At 43.2% G+C, this 15316-nt stretch overlaps 1 protein-coding gene across 5 annotated transcripts; it reads left to right on the plus strand.

Annotated features, from left to right (window-relative positions):
* The first annotated feature begins 466 nt into the window (after window positions 1-466).
* Window positions 467-14913, plus strand: CCR6 (C-C motif chemokine receptor 6). Of its 5 annotated transcripts, none has more exons than XM_027777491.2 (4): window positions 467-631; window positions 3920-4026; window positions 11020-11096; window positions 11939-14913. In XM_027777491.2, exons 3-4 carry the CDS (start codon window positions 11088-11090, stop codon window positions 13022-13024), a joined length of 1095 nt encoding a protein of 364 aa, XP_027633292.1. In that variant the 5' UTR covers window positions 467-631; window positions 3920-4026; window positions 11020-11087; the 3' UTR covers window positions 13025-14913. The 5 variants fall into 5 exon arrangements, with proteins under 5 accessions (XP_027633292.1, XP_055666823.1, XP_055666822.1 ...); XM_055810848.1 differs by lacking the exons at window positions 467-631; window positions 3920-4026 and adding exons at window positions 7298-7441; window positions 9017-9425; XM_055810849.1 differs by lacking the exons at window positions 467-631; window positions 3920-4026 and adding exons at window positions 7451-8104; window positions 8148-8589.
* Window positions 14914-15316: the final 403 nt, after the last annotated feature.

Raw genomic sequence — 15316 nt, forward strand, 5'->3', positions numbered from 1 at the left:
ATGAGAAAAAATATATTGATAATATAAGATGGTAGTGTTAAAAAAATTAAATAGGTAATATAAACAACCTGAATGTAAATGTATAGTTTACATTTTGTAGCCCGAAAGAATAAGAGAGACCAGAACCTCAGCTGATGGCTAGATTTTTGCATCAGATTAGGCTGATCCAAATTTAGCTGAATGAACATTAAAGTAGGATGGAACAGTGGGGTGGGGTGTGTGTGGGTGTGTGTGCTGCCTTTCTTTTAGAATTAAAAAATCCCAACATCCCTAGTCATTCCAGAAGAAACATGTGGATTCTGGAATAATTCAGGTGGTGGTTTTGTTTTCCTTATCTTTCAATATTTTCTTTCCTTAATTAGTGGTGGCAGAAAACTAACATGTGGTAAGACTTGAGAAACCACAATAACCATATTAGCTAAACGAGAGTAGATTTCCTTTCAGAGCTCTAACACACAAACAAAAACTAACTGTATGTGGGAGCTTCATTTGCATAACATGCAGATTTTCAAATAGCTAAAAAGGAAAAAAACCCTTTCCACTTGCCACAGTGCGAAGGTGAAGCACAAAGTGTCTGCAAGGAAGGCTGTCTGGGCTTTGTAACTGGGTCAAAAGAAAACGTGCTAAGAAGGTAAGTTGGACTGGTTAACTTGTATTAATTTTGGCATTCACCTACATGGTGAGTTCTTCACCTTCTGAAAGACTGTTCTCATGGTGAATATTGAATATATTGCAGACTAAAAGCACGAGATACATTTAAATTAGGAAACAGCTAAATACTGAACGAGATGAGCAATAGTTTTTGTAATGGATAAGCTAAAATTCTGATCTATTTTTTAATTAACCCTAAAAATTCTGATTTATCTTTTAATGACTCCCATTCCATGAAATTGTATTGATAATATTCAGCTGCTTCACAGCAGTATTTTAGTATTGTAAAATATTAATATTAAAATATATTAGAATATTTTAGTATTCCAAAAATAGGCTGTTGTCTGAGAGGGATGCTAGAAGCTGTTGCTAGTAGCAGAAGTGCTTGTTTGAGTATGTACTGCAATCATCATGGGCCAGGTTAGTGATCTGAAGTCTCATACATGTTTGTAACACAGAGGGAATTTCTACTTCTGTTACTCTTTATTTGCTGCTTACGTGACTGCCATGATCTGGGTTTGTGTAATGAAGTTTGTAGTCTGCAAGATGCAGATTCATCTCTTCAGTCCCAGAGTTATGAGAAAGAAGCACTTAAAAGGCCCACAAGGAAATGGACCAAACTGAAATATCAGCAATTTCCTTTACTGACATAGAATGTGCTTCTACTCTGAATTTGCTGTTTTTCACAAGATTTGAGCCCATGTTTCAAAATGTCAGACTCTGCGAGCAGGAATCTGTGGTTTGCTTCAGGCAGCATTTAGATAGAAAGTGAGTTCTTTGAAAACAGGATCTAGGCTGTCATAGCATTGTCATTACAAAAAGTATATGCACCTCAGCTTATCAAGAGTAAATGTAGTGTTCCTTACAGCACCTGAGGGACTAAAAAGGATTTAAAAATTAAGCTTGTATTTTCTTTCCATGAAGGTCCAGAAAATACCTTATGAGCCTCATCTGAAGCCCAAATCAAGTTAATTGGATGGTTTCCTTCACTACATTTTGACATGCAAGTAACAGCAAGTTAGCAAAAGAGTACAAAAATGCAGTTTAAAAAAGTAAAAGCCCCTCTTAGCAGAGGTTAAAAAGGTGACCTGAAAATGTGTGAAGTTTTAATGATGGAAATTGTTATGAATTATGAAATAAATAATACAGTGAAAAGAACTTCACTATTGTGATTAAGGATGTCTGGAAAGATTCACAAGATCTGGGCACCTTGCCAAACATCTAAATGTAGAAAACCATAAAACAGTGCAATTGTTTAGCACCTTCCACGACATCATTGCTCATGCACCCTCCCCACTCACGCCCCTGCCTCTGTGCTGCCCTCGTACATTGATCAACAGCTCAGCTCTCCTTGCTCATCAGCATAGGCCAATTAAAACATAGGTGTTCTTCAGCAACTGTGGCAAGTCACTGAATCTGGACTGCTTCAGACAGTTAAGATACATTGCAGAGCTTGGTGGCTGCTAAGAATACAAGAACTGTCCCACAGACCAAAAGTCCATTCAGTGCCATGTCCTGCTTCTGAAGATAGCCAAAGGCAGACAACTGGAGAAAAGAACATCTGCCTCATGACTTGTTCTTTGATATCTTTGCAACTTTCAGGAATCTGTCTTTTGACCATTACTTCACCCTTGGTCCTCTAACTGCAGCTGCTAGTTTGATTTATTAATAGAAACTTAAAATGGAGATAATATTAGTCGTCTGCTACAATTGCTTCTGTTGGCCTTCTGTCTTTACCTTTTTCTTCTCTGCCCTGAAACTCACACATCTTCTTTCCTCCATGTAACTGGACTTTACCAAACCATATTTCCAATGCTCAACTACTTTATGGATTTAATCATAACCTTCCCCAGATCTGTGATGACAGGGAACAGTTTAGTCCAAACGGTAATAAGGAAGCCAAATAAATCTTAGAGTGAGCTCATGGAAGTTATTGTAGTCACAATCCAGATAGATTTCATACTTTTTTTTTTGCTTTGCATGCATCAAACAGTGAAGACTGCTTTTCAGCAGCAACAATGAAATCATGCATGCACTGCGTCCACATATGCAGAAACACATAAGAAAAAAAACAGACTCATATTTCAGGATTTTAAAGTATTTCTGTGTTGTTCCATGCAAATATGTTGGGATTTTGTCATAGCTGAAGTCAAGGTCTTGGATCCTATGAAAATCATCTATCAAGAATGTGAAAGTGCCTGTTTAAATGATTACGTACCATTACTTTAAATCTACTAGTCACATTTTGGCACTATCCAGCTTTTTTTGTTTCATTCACTGGGTACAGTTAGCAGAAAGCAGCACCATACTTAGGCTGCTAGGGAGCCCCTAATATTGTGATACACTCAGTTCTGAAAAAGACAAGCATGACACCTATCATACGGCATTTCTTTTAGATACAGCGTTCTGTTAATTTAATCATGCTTTACAAGGCTGCCTATATTAATGCCATCTGGTGTCTGTAACGAGAACACAAGCTGCAATGGAATGTTCACACACATAATTTCTAAAATAAATAAGTTTGAAGGGTTTTTTTACTAGTTTTTGGTTTTGCTGCTAATGCAAACATCTAAGTTGTCAGAAATTAAGGTTTGGAAAAGAAATATTTATAGCATTTAAAATTAAAAAAACACAAAATGAAACATTTTCATGTCTAGTTCCAACTGACTTTAGCAACAGACCTGAACAGTGTGCACACAAACAGCAAATGTTTGTGTCAAACAGGCAAATACAATTGCATTTTCCTTCTTTACCTGGGCATGTGCATGTGTTGTGTCCACAGTTCAGGCAAAACATTTGGATAATGTCAGCCTTGAGACAGACCAGATTATTATTTTTTTCTTCAGAAAACAGCTATTACTCAATTCAGTAATGAACACTTGTCTCAGTTTTGCAGTTCTACTCTAAGTGATCTTGTTGATTTAAATGATTAATGATTAAACTGCTTATCTGCATGACGTTAAGTGCACCCTTTGCAAAAATAGGCCAAAATTCAGAATGTGTTCTGAGCACAGTGACAATTACCATCCTACTTTTTGTGATTCTAATGCTAGCTTGATTGTTAAAAAATAGTATAATTACATAGGTAGCCTAATTAGTAAATTATTTGCCTCCAGCTTGCATGTTTCCAGCATAGATAAGGTTAAATATTTTCCTTTGCATAAAAAAGCAGGTTGTTATTATTGCTTGTCAGGAGGAAGTGATGATTATTTCAATTGAGCCCTGTACCTTTAACTGATGCTGTTATTTCTTGGTTTTTGCATTAAAGTGTACTCCTGTTGAGGCTGCTGGTAAATGTGCTTAAGGCAGCCACGAAAGAATGTAACAGAATCACACATCCTCTTTCACCTGCTCTTCAGAGGATTTGCAAATCTGGTAAGTACTAAAATAAAATAGGCAATCTATAATGTAAGTATGTGTGATGAATGTATTAAACTGAGCTCGTTAGTAGGAGTGTAGTTACAATGGTGGAGAATACTTTAAAAATACCTATCAGTTCCTTCCAAGTACTGAGAATTTTTTTTCTTTATAGAAATCTATCTTCTTCCTGAGTTATTTCTTTATCCATTATACTTTGCTTGTATAATTGAAATCATTATTTTGTATTCAAGTTTGTAGTTTAATCTTACTTTTGAGTACACACATATTGCTTTCATAGTGAGAAGAAATATGATAATGTGGATGAAGTGAAAAAATAGCAAGCATAAAAATGCAAGGCTTATATATTTAATATTCAGAACATAAGCTTGTGTGTACATGCACAGACATGTGCCTATATGTAATATATCAACAATGTTAGAACACACACCTGCCCCCTTATATGTATGGAAATATATTTTCTATAATTAACTAATACCTTAATGTTAATTAAAGCCATAAATACGCAAGTTATAAATTATAAAGGTGCCTACTGAAAGACTCTTAAAAAGATTTACATTGAAAAGAAAATTCTGTTTATAGGAGTTGTGATTCAACTTCCTCTGCAGCTGGTGCATCTTCTTAATAACTTTGGTGAATACTGTTTCAAAGCCAGAAAAGGAAATCAGCTCAAGAGATTTAAATGAGGTCCTCAATCTGATCTCTGCAATTCTGGTTTCAGTCTGAGTCTTTCTTGACTACTTTCGTACCAGCCATCCTCAGGAAGCTTTTGCTGGACAATGGAAGTCCTTTTCTGAATAGAGTTGTGACTGGCAGTGCCTTTGTGAATTCCTGTAGCGTATAGGGAGGGTATGCAGTTCTTCCATGATGAACAGTTGTCGTTCCCTACAGGCTTTCTGCTGAGCTAGTTTGAGAACTAGGGAGCCCTTCTTCTAGGGCTAATCTGAAGAGATCTCGTTTCTTAGCCCTCCTTGCAGGCTGTAGGAAACACCTGTGCTCCCTTTCTTCTAAATGCCCCCACCCTGTCTTGTTCCTTCTACACTGTCCTGGTTTCAGCTGGGACAGAGCAAATTTTCTTCCTAGTAGCTGGTGCAGTGCCGTGTTTTGGGTTTCGTGTGAGAACAGTGAGCACACTGATGTTTTTAGTTGTTGATAAATAATGTTTATACTAAGCCAAGGACCTTTCAGTTTCTTGGTCCCTGCCAGCGAGAGGGCTGGAGGGGCACGGGAAATTGGGAGGGGACCCAGCCAGGACAGCTGACCTGAACTGGCCAGAGGGGTGTTCCATCCCATAGAACATCATGATGAGTATATAAACTGGGGGATGTTGGCCAGGGCCTCTGCTTGGGGGCTGGCTGGGCATCGGTCAGCAGGTGGTGAGCAACTGTATCGTGCATACTTGGTTAGGGGTTTTTTTCCCTTCCTTTTGGATTTTATTCCTCTCCCCTTCTCGCTCCTTTTCATTACAATTGTTGTTGTTGTTATTATTATTTCAATTATTAAATTGTTCTTATCTCAATCCTTGGGTTTTACCTTATTCTTAATTCCCCTCCCCATCCTGCTCGGGGTGGGGGGGCAGTGAATGAGCGGCTGCATGGTACTTAGTTGCCAGCTGGGGCTAAACCATGACATACACGTTACACTAATGTTTGGGAGTGGCTTTGGCTAAATGGAATGAAGAGTGAATATTTTACAAAGAATATATGCTGTCAGGGTCTTTCTGTGTATTTTAGCCATGTATGTCCTAGAAAGATCTGACTGACAGATACCTAGAAAGGTATTTTTCTTGCAACAATAAAATAACAGTTTCTGGAATAGTACCTTAGACAGGTAGCCTTTCAGTGCTGTGTAACTGAAGAGTTACCGCAGTTGCAGCCAAGAGCAAAGGGTAACTGGAACACCAAGGAAGGCCATGAGTGTCTGACTGGATGTTATCAGGGGAGGGTAAAGCAGCAGATGGAGACTAGAGTTGCTCAAAGATGGGCTGGGGACCACAGCCCCAGCTGAACTGTACAGCTTACCTGCTTGCCTTATATATCTTTGCACTTCTGAGAGGCACTTTAAATGGTTTAAAGCTTTCTTCTGAAGGTGTTCAACTGCTTTCAGGCTGTCAAATTCCTACAGCTGCTAAAAATCAGCTTTGAAAAGCCAGCAGAGGAAGCTGGAGAGCTGGTTAAAGATTTATTTAAAGGGCAGGAAAGCCAGAGAAGCTGTCACGCTTAAGCAACATCATATAGTGTGGGTCTTTACCCATCTGCAGCCCTCTGCCATGAGTCAGAGAGAGTCTCATCCTCATTATGCTTTTGGAGAATGTTCAGTCCTTTCCCTCCCTCAGTTTCCCAGTTATGTCTGGACCACATCTGCCCCACTTTTACAGGTTATCTGTCTGTCTCTCTCTTTCAGAATTCAGGCAATTCCAGAGCAGGGGGGATTTGTTTATCTAGACCTTAAGTCTAAAGTTGCCATTCACAGCCTTTGCAAACATGGGACTTCATGTCACCCAGTCCCTGCAGTCACCGCAGTGCTGGGATGTGCTATTCCTGCGGAGCGGCTAACGGAGAGGAGGGCTGAGCTCATGCCAGGGAATGCCGAGGAACCGAATCTCCTGCCTGTGGGTTCCTGTGCACGGTTAAACAAGTCATTTAAGCCCAGCTTCGTGCATGTGGCATCCAGAGGCATGTTCCCCATTTTATCTATCTGTGACTTTAGACTCTGTGGTCTGATTTGCAGAAGTCTGAGCCTGGCTGCAGCCAGAGTCAATGGCTTTCCTTTATGTAACTGAAATTCTTTATAACACTAAATATGCTTAAAAGCGATGGTGGGGGGCACCCAAGCAGGCACATACTGTATTGACTCAGAGCCCAGGCTCCTTCTCTGTAAAATAAAGGTAGTAACACCTTGTCACCCCAGGGTGTGGTGCAAATTAATTAATTACCATTTGTAAAATACGTAGTTATCAGAGCGATGAATTGAGTTGTTCTCTCAGCCTGTAACACACAGGCCCATACACTGAACACATGCACCCCGGCGCTCTCCACCCGCCTCACGGGTGCGATACGACAGGGCAAGTGATGCGAAGTGAAAAGTGCTGAGATACAGAGTAAAAAAATAAAAATTAAAATAATAATGCCACAGGAAAGATTAAAGCGCCGCCAGGCAGAGGCGAGGCGGGGGGAGGGGCGCTGCCGGCGGGAGCTTCCAGCGCGCGGGAGCCGGAAGCAGCGCGCGGGCGGTCCCGGGGCGGGGGATTGCGGGGGGCGGGGGCGGCACCCCGGGGAAGGGCCCGAGGTCCCGGCGGGGTGGTGGGCGCTCGGCTCGGAGTTAAAGCCCACCCAGCCGGAGCTGGTGAGGAAGGAGACGGTACAGGTGGTGGGTCTAATGTGAGCGCCATGACTCTTCTCCTGGGGAAAAGGTAAGTGCCTGGCTCAGGTGTGTGCGGGCTGGTACAACAGGTGGCCGAGTTGCAGGAAAAAGGCTGCCAGTATCAGAGGTCCCAGGCGGAGGTAGACAGGTGGTTTCAGAGCTGTGCTCCTGTAGCAGACACCACAGAGAATGAGGCACCTTGGACCCGGGTGACCCGCAAAAGCAGGACTCCACTTCGGCGGCCACCCTCCTGCACCACAACCAGGAACAGATGGGAAGCTCAAACAGCTACAGACACCCACGAGCAAGGTCTGCGTGGAGATACTGGCCCAGCAGCACCGTGGTTACTGCAAAAAGAAACGTGGGGTGGGCGCAGTGGGTGCCTGTGTCACAGGGCGCTGAGGCGCCCATGCAGCCACGTCAGGTTTGTTGCCCCCCGGGAGCCGAGGTCCGAGATGGTGCCGAGAGGGTGCCGCAGCTTGTCAAGAGCGCAGACTGCCATGCACTGGCACTCTTTCACCTGGGCACAAATGACACCATAAGCCGGAACCTGGGCAGAATCAAGGAAGCTTGAATACAAAGCTCTGGGGATGCAAGTGGCTATGTACTTTTTAGGAAAGACGGGCCAGCAAGGCAAGGTGGTGGGGCTGCTCTTTATGTGAGGGAGCAACTGGGATGTATCGAGCTCTCCCGTGGGGTGGATGCAGAACAAGTCAAGAGCTTATGCATAAAGATTCAGAGACAGGCCAACACAGGGGATGCTGTTGTGGGTGTTTGCTACAGGCCACCCGATCAGGAAGAGGAAGCCAATGAGGCCTTTTACAGACAGTTGGAGCGAGCCCCACTGTCACAGGCCCTGGTTCTCATGGGGGACTTCAATCACCCCCATATCTGCTGCAAAGACAACATAGCTAGGCACACACAGTCCAGGAGGCTCCTGCAGAGCATTGATGATAATTTTTTCAATGCAGTGGTGGACAAGCTAACGAGACAAGGTGCACTCCTGGACCTTGTACTCACAAACAAAGAAGGACTGGTTGGGGGCAGTCTTGGCTGCAGTGACCATGAGATGGTGGAGTTCAGGTTCCTGTGTGGAGGAAGCAGGGCAACAAAGTAGGACTGCAGATCTGGACTACAGGAGAGCTAACTTCAGCTACAGGAGGCCTCATCAAGGACCTCCTTGCAGGAATCCCATGGGTCAAGGATCTAGAAGGTACAGGTGTCCAAGAGACCTGGCTAACATTCAAGCATCTCTTCCTCCAAGCTCAAGATAGGTGCATCCCTATGAGTAAGATATTGAGCAAAGGGGACAGGAGGCCTGCATGGACAAGTAAGGAGCTTCTGGCAAACCTCAAACCGAAGAAGGAAGTTTATGGGATGTGGAAAAAGGGACAGGCCACTTGGGAGGAATATGGGGTGTGGTCAGAACATGCAGGGAGGTGACCAGCAAAGCTAAAGTCCATTTGGAATTAAATCTGGCAAGGGCAGCAAGAAAGGCTTCCTCAAGTACATCAGTAGGAAAAGGATAGCTAGGGAAAATGCGGCCTGCTGCTGAATGAGGTGGGTGCCATGGTGACAAAGGACACAGAGAAGGTGGAGTTACTGAATGCCATGTTTGCTTCAGTCTTTACTGCCAAGGCTGGCCCTCAGGTTTCCCAGACTCTGGAGGCAAGAGAGGAAGTCTGAAGAAATGAAAACTTCCCCTTGGTCAAGGAGGATCATGTTGGAGGTCACTTAAGCAAACCTGACACCCACAAATCCATGGGCTCCAATGCGATGCACTCCCAAGTGCTGAGGGAGCTGGCAAATGTTATTGCCAAGCCATTCTTCATCATCTTTGAAAGGTCATGGGGAACAGGAGAGGCGCCTGAGGACTGGAGGAAAGCCAGTGTCCCTCTAGTCTTCAAAAAGGGTAAGAAGGAAGACCCAGGAAACTACAGGCTGGTCAGCCTCACCTCCACCTCTGGAAAGGTGATGGAACAGCTCATCCTGAACATCATCTCAAAGCATGTGGAGGAAAAGAAGGTTATCAGGTATAATCAACATGGATTCACCAAGGTGAAATCACACCTGACCAACCCGATAGCCTTCTATGATGGAATGAGTGGATGGGTTGATGAGGGGAGAGCAGTGGATGTTGTCTACCTTGACCTCTGAGAGGCTTTTGACACTGCCTCCCGTAACATCCTTGTAGGTGAGCTTTGGAGGTGTGGGGTAGATGAGTGGACAGTGAGCTGGATTGAGAGCTGGCTGAATGGCAGAGCTCAGAGGGTTGATCAGTGGCGCAGAGCCTGGCTGGAGGCCTGTAGCTAGTGGTGTTCCCCAGGGGTCACTACTGGGTCCAGTCCTGTTCAGCTTACTGATCAATGACCTGGATGAGGGGACAGAGTGTACCCTCAACAAGTTTGTTGGTGATACAAAACTACACCAGGAGGCTGCGCTGCCATTCAGTGAGACCTGGCCAGGCTGGAGAGTTGGGCAGAGAGGAACCTAATGAAGTTCAGGAAAGGCAAGTGTAGGGTCCTGCAGCTGGGGAGGAACAAGCCCACACACCAGTACAGGCTGGGGCTGACCTGCTGGAAGGCAGCTCTGCTGAGAATGACCTGGGAGTTCTGGTGCACAGGAAGTTGCCCATGAGCCAGCAGTGTGCCCTGGGGGCCAAGAAGGCCAATGGGATCCTGGGCTGCATTAGGAATAGTGTGGCCAGCAGGTCGAGGGAGGTGATCATCCCCCTCCACTCTGCCCTGGTGAGGCCCCATCTGGAGTGCTGTGTCCAGTTCTGGACTTCCCAGTTCAAGGGAGAGAGACAGGGAACTATTGGGAGGGTCCAGTGGAGGGCTGTGAAGATGATCAGGGGACTGGAGCATCTCCCTTATGAGGAAAGGCTGAGAGAGTTGGGCCTGTTCAGCCTGGACGAGAGGAGACTGAGAGGGGATCTTACCAATGTCCAGAAGTATCTTAAGGGTGAGTGTCAAGAGGATGGGGCCAGGCTCTTTTCAGTGGTACCCAGCGACAGGACAAGGGGCAACAGGCACAAACTGCAACATAAGAAGTTCCATCTGCTGCCCAGAGAGGCTGTGGAGTCTCCTTCTCTGTAGACATTCAAAACCTGCCTGGACACAGTTCTGTGCAACCTGCTCTAGGTGAACCTGCATTAGCAGGGGGTTGGACTAGATGATCTCCAGAGGCCCCTTCTGACCCTGGCCATTCTGTGATTACTGTTATGGAGTGTACTGAGGTAGTGCTGTCTATTTGCTTCGTATTTACCTCAATACACTGATTGCCATTGTCATACAGGATTTCTGAAAGTAAAACTTAATTTACTTTCATTTCTTGTGGTGCAATTTGTGAAGTAAAAGCCACTTATTGTCATATATTTTTATTAGCTGTATGAATAAACATTCCATATGTAAGATTGTGCTTTTAATGATACTGATACAAACCATCCACTTTCCCCAACTGCATTGCGCTTGCAGAGATGTGTGATTTGTTGAGATGCCCCTGTGTAATGTTGATATAGTTGAAGTGAAGAGATTCTTTGAATAAATGTTTTATTTCCAATTGTGTTTTTTCTGTTTGTTCACATTTCTTGTGCTGGTTTCCCAATCCACTTTATTTTCTTTTCAGAAACTCTTGGGAAGGCATTTTGAAGTTATTCTTCACATATTTTTCTTTCTGAGAAGTGTACTGCCAAAATGAGTTTTGTAAGTACTTAATAAACTATGTTAGCACATCAATAAAGCAATGAATCTGGAAGTCCCAGCTCTTTGCGGCTGCTGGTCCAAATGCCCTAATCTCAGGAGTGATTAGCTGAAGGGGGGGGTTCTGACAGCAGAGTTCACTGTCGAAGCACACTGTTTATTGGGTTTGCACTCACCAAATATAACTACAGGTTTGGTGTTTGTGGAGCAGGTAACTGTCTGAGGCTACCCATCCTGGATTGTCTGTCTAGCTGAGTGGAGAGAATTAATCATTTTTTGGGCTTAATTTAGCCAAGCTAAGTTAGTATCAGCTAGAAAGCCCTGTTCCTCTCCCTTGATGTTAAAGGAAGCCTAGACCCCCTACTTCAAATCCAGACTTTTATACTGTAGAGTCTTCTGTGAGGACAGACTAATCCTTTCTGCATAATGTATTTGAAGATGGAGACCTTTGGGCCATCCAAAAAGATTATCTCCGTGTTCATAACTTAATTAACATTTTATGAAGTTCCCTAGTTAGTTCTCACAAGTCTCCTCCACAGTGTTAAATGCATTTGTAATTGTGGTGTGTGTGGTCAGTGGAAACAGTGTAAAACACGTAGTGTGTGTGGTCTGTCTTGAGATGAGTTTGATACAGACTTGAAGCTGAGACATGGAAAGGACTGAACAGAAGTATTACAGTTATCATAAGGGAAATGTCATTTCCATTTCAAGTCAGCAAGCCATATAATACTTGTATACTGATTTTTTTGAAAGATTTCCAAATGTATGACTTTGTTATCTATCATCTTTCTACTATATAGAAATTAGAGCACCTATGTGTTAACTGATGATCTTCTTTTTTACAGACAGAGCCTCGTACCACAGATTATCAATATTATTCAGACTATGCTTCTTTAATCACACAGCCTTGTTCTAAGTTGGAAGTCCGGAACTTCACAAAAGCATTTTTGCCAGTTGCATATTCATTAATTTGTATCATCGGCCTAGTTGGTAACATCTTTGTAGTGATGACCTTTGCTTTATATGAAAGAACCAAGTCCATGACGGATGTGTACCTCTTGAACATGGCCATAGCAGACATACTGTTTGTTCTCACTCTCCCACTGTGGGCAGTGAATTATGCTGCTGACAAATGGATTTTTGGTGATTTCATTTGCAAAATGACAAGAGGTATCTATGCAATCAACTTCAGCTGTGGCATGCTGCTTTTGGCCTTTATCAGCGTGGACCGGTACATCGCTATCGTACAAGCAACAAAATCATTTAAACTCAGGGCAAGAACACTCGCATATAGTAAACTCATTTGTTTGGTTGTGTGGGCATCATCAATTTTAATCTCTAGTTCTTCTTTTCTATACAGTGAAAGTTACAGCTTCTCCGTCAATGAAACCAAACAGATTTGTGATCAAAGGTTTGACAGAATGTCTGAAAGCACGATGCTGAAATCACTGCTGCTGTGTCTACAAGTTGGATTTGGATTTTTTATACCTTTCATATTCATGATTTTTTGCTATACATTCATTGTCAGATCCTTACAACAAGCTCAGAATTCAAAAAAAACCAAAGCAATCCGTGTGATCATTTTAATTGTAGCTGTTTTCCTAGTTTGCCAGGTACCTTATAACATTGTTCTTCTTTTGACAGCTGTAAATATGGGCAAGATAGACAAATCTTGTGACAGTGACAAGATAATGGCCTATGCAAAATACACCACTGAAGCCATAGCATTTTTACACTGTTGCATGAACCCTGTGCTCTATGCGTTTATTGGAGTGAAGTTCAGAAGTTATTTCATGAAGATAATGAAGGACCTATGGTGCATGAGAGACAAAATATACCATAAACGTTGTTCAAAGACAAACTCTGATATTTGTCATTCAAGACAGACTAGTGAAATTCTGACTGACAATGGATCTTCATTTACTATGTAATACAATTTGAACTGTATTACTGAAGGACTCTTCCCACTGAGCAACCTAAACCAGTGTCACTGTGCCTGTGACAAGTCATTTGGGCTTCTCTGTAACTCTAAGGGAGCTCCAACTATCTACAACTTCTTTCAGGAAAAGAAATAAGATAAAAGAGTAACACTGTACTGTGGAAAACTGAAATCTTATTTACCTCTCTCAACATTCATGCTCTTCTAAAGTGCACTTTCTTAGAATTATCAGGAAAGTGAAGTTTACAGAGGAACCCTCCTTGTTTTCTAGGGAAAATGGCATCTCATCTGTCCTACATCACTGAAATATCCCTGAAGTACTACATAAATTAATCAAGTTATATCCAGGCTCATTCTGTTTACATTTATGTTATTTCTGTTAATTACTGCTACTGGAAATCCTATTTAAGTGTAGGTTTCCACTGTGCTTCTGTTACAGAAAGGTCACACTGTGACAATACTGACCTAAAGAGATGGCATTTTGAGCAAAGCACGTCAAGGAAAGCAAACAGAGAAATGAAGAAACAGGGTTAAGGCTGCTGACAGAGCTGGGCTTAGGGATTAGGTCTCGTGAGTCTTTGCCCAGTTCTACACTCCACCTGCTCATCAGGAGTTGCTTACACCAGGGATGAGGCTCATCAAAGCCAACAGTGACAGGTCTACTAAACAGAAAATTAGAAAAAAAGAAAATTATTAATCAAAGAGAACACTGAAATATCTACTGAAATTATCTTCTGAACAGAGAACTTTTTTTTTTTTGCTTGAGAGATGCTTCTCTTCATTGGCACAGGATTCAGATGCTGGAATCCATCAAAGCTGATAAGCTGGTGAATATCTCTGCGAAAAGTTGTTTCTTTCTAGCTGAAATCTCTTCACACTCCGCTTTTAAAAAGGCAACAAACTGTACAGAACCGCAGTTATTCCAACACTTCTTGTTGGAACTTGATTGGTGACAAAACATGATGCATTTCTTGGTATTTAGCAGCCATTAGCAAAGTTTCCTTAGGAAAGGATTTTCTAGCACAAATCTGCATATATAAAATTTGCTTTATTTGCTTCAGAAATTATTAAGGACTATATCTAAAAATGAGACCATAATCTGGCTTAATTCAGACAGAATTTTTACTGAGTCAGCATTTGGCTCACTATGAATATAGAAATATTTATAATAAATGCCATTAGTTTTACCCAGCTGTGACTTTTCAGCAAATCCTCAGTGGATCTTCTACTCATTGAGTGAGCTTCACCACACTGTAGCAGTCATGATGGGATGGCAAAGTAGACAGGAGCAGGAGCTGGAGGGCAGAGGGGCAGGATGGATGAGGGAGGAAGAGCACCATCGTTTGTCATCTGCTGAAGTACCTACCAGCCCTCTGGAGTTCCGCTGCAATGCGAGTGTAAGCCATGATGGTGTCTGCATTTGTTGTTGTGTGGGACATTACACTCCTACGGCTGTGTCAATTAATGCAATCTGCAGCTTGCTCTTTACCTTGGTGGTTTTGGTTTTTTTAAAGTTCATGGCTGAAGAGACAGCAGAGCTGGGATCACTAACCATGTCATTCAGTGGCAACGCAAAAGGTCAAGAACGACAGTGGTGGAGCTGAAGATCCCTTGAGGAAGGGCATTGATATGGCATGACACGAAACTAGTGCTGCCTTGGCAGGTGCAGTCCAGCCTTGTTTACAGTGCAGTGTGAGATTTTTAAATATCAGCGCCAGGTGTGATAAGGATTGCATATATTTATCATGACTGAATAGCAACTTAGGCAAGAATCTGATACAAAATTATGTAAGTGCAGATGCATGCATTTGCTGTATATAGCACTGATGATTTTCTGGAAGAGGATTTGGCAAATAAAAAATGAAACTGAAAAGGAAAAAATCCCCTCAGATCTAAGAGTTTCTTGCTACATGTATTGCCTTGAGACATTCTCTTATTCAGTGCAAAATCTCCCACACCTGAACAATGTAGCATCTCTCCCTCAGAGGCTGTGTGAGGTGTGCCGTAGGGCGACATGTCCATGACTGGAGCTCACTGGGTGCTATGGCGGCTCTTGGGCAGAGCCCCGCAAGGCTCAAAAGACACCCCCACCCTCCCACCGGTCCTGCTGCCGTGCCTGCACTGGCCTTCAGCCACTGAACACCTCAAGCACTGCCCTGATGGCTGCCGGGCTGGGGTTGAGGGGTGAGACGGTGGCCGAGGGGCAGTCCCTGCCCCTGTCACTGTCACCATCCCACCGGAGGGGGCTCACTGACAGACCCTGGGCAGAGAGGGAGGGCCCTGG

This window comes from Falco peregrinus, chromosome 7, assembly GCF_023634155.1.
Source record: "Falco peregrinus isolate bFalPer1 chromosome 7, bFalPer1.pri, whole genome shotgun sequence".
Taxonomy (NCBI): Eukaryota; Metazoa; Chordata; class Aves; order Falconiformes; family Falconidae; genus Falco; species Falco peregrinus.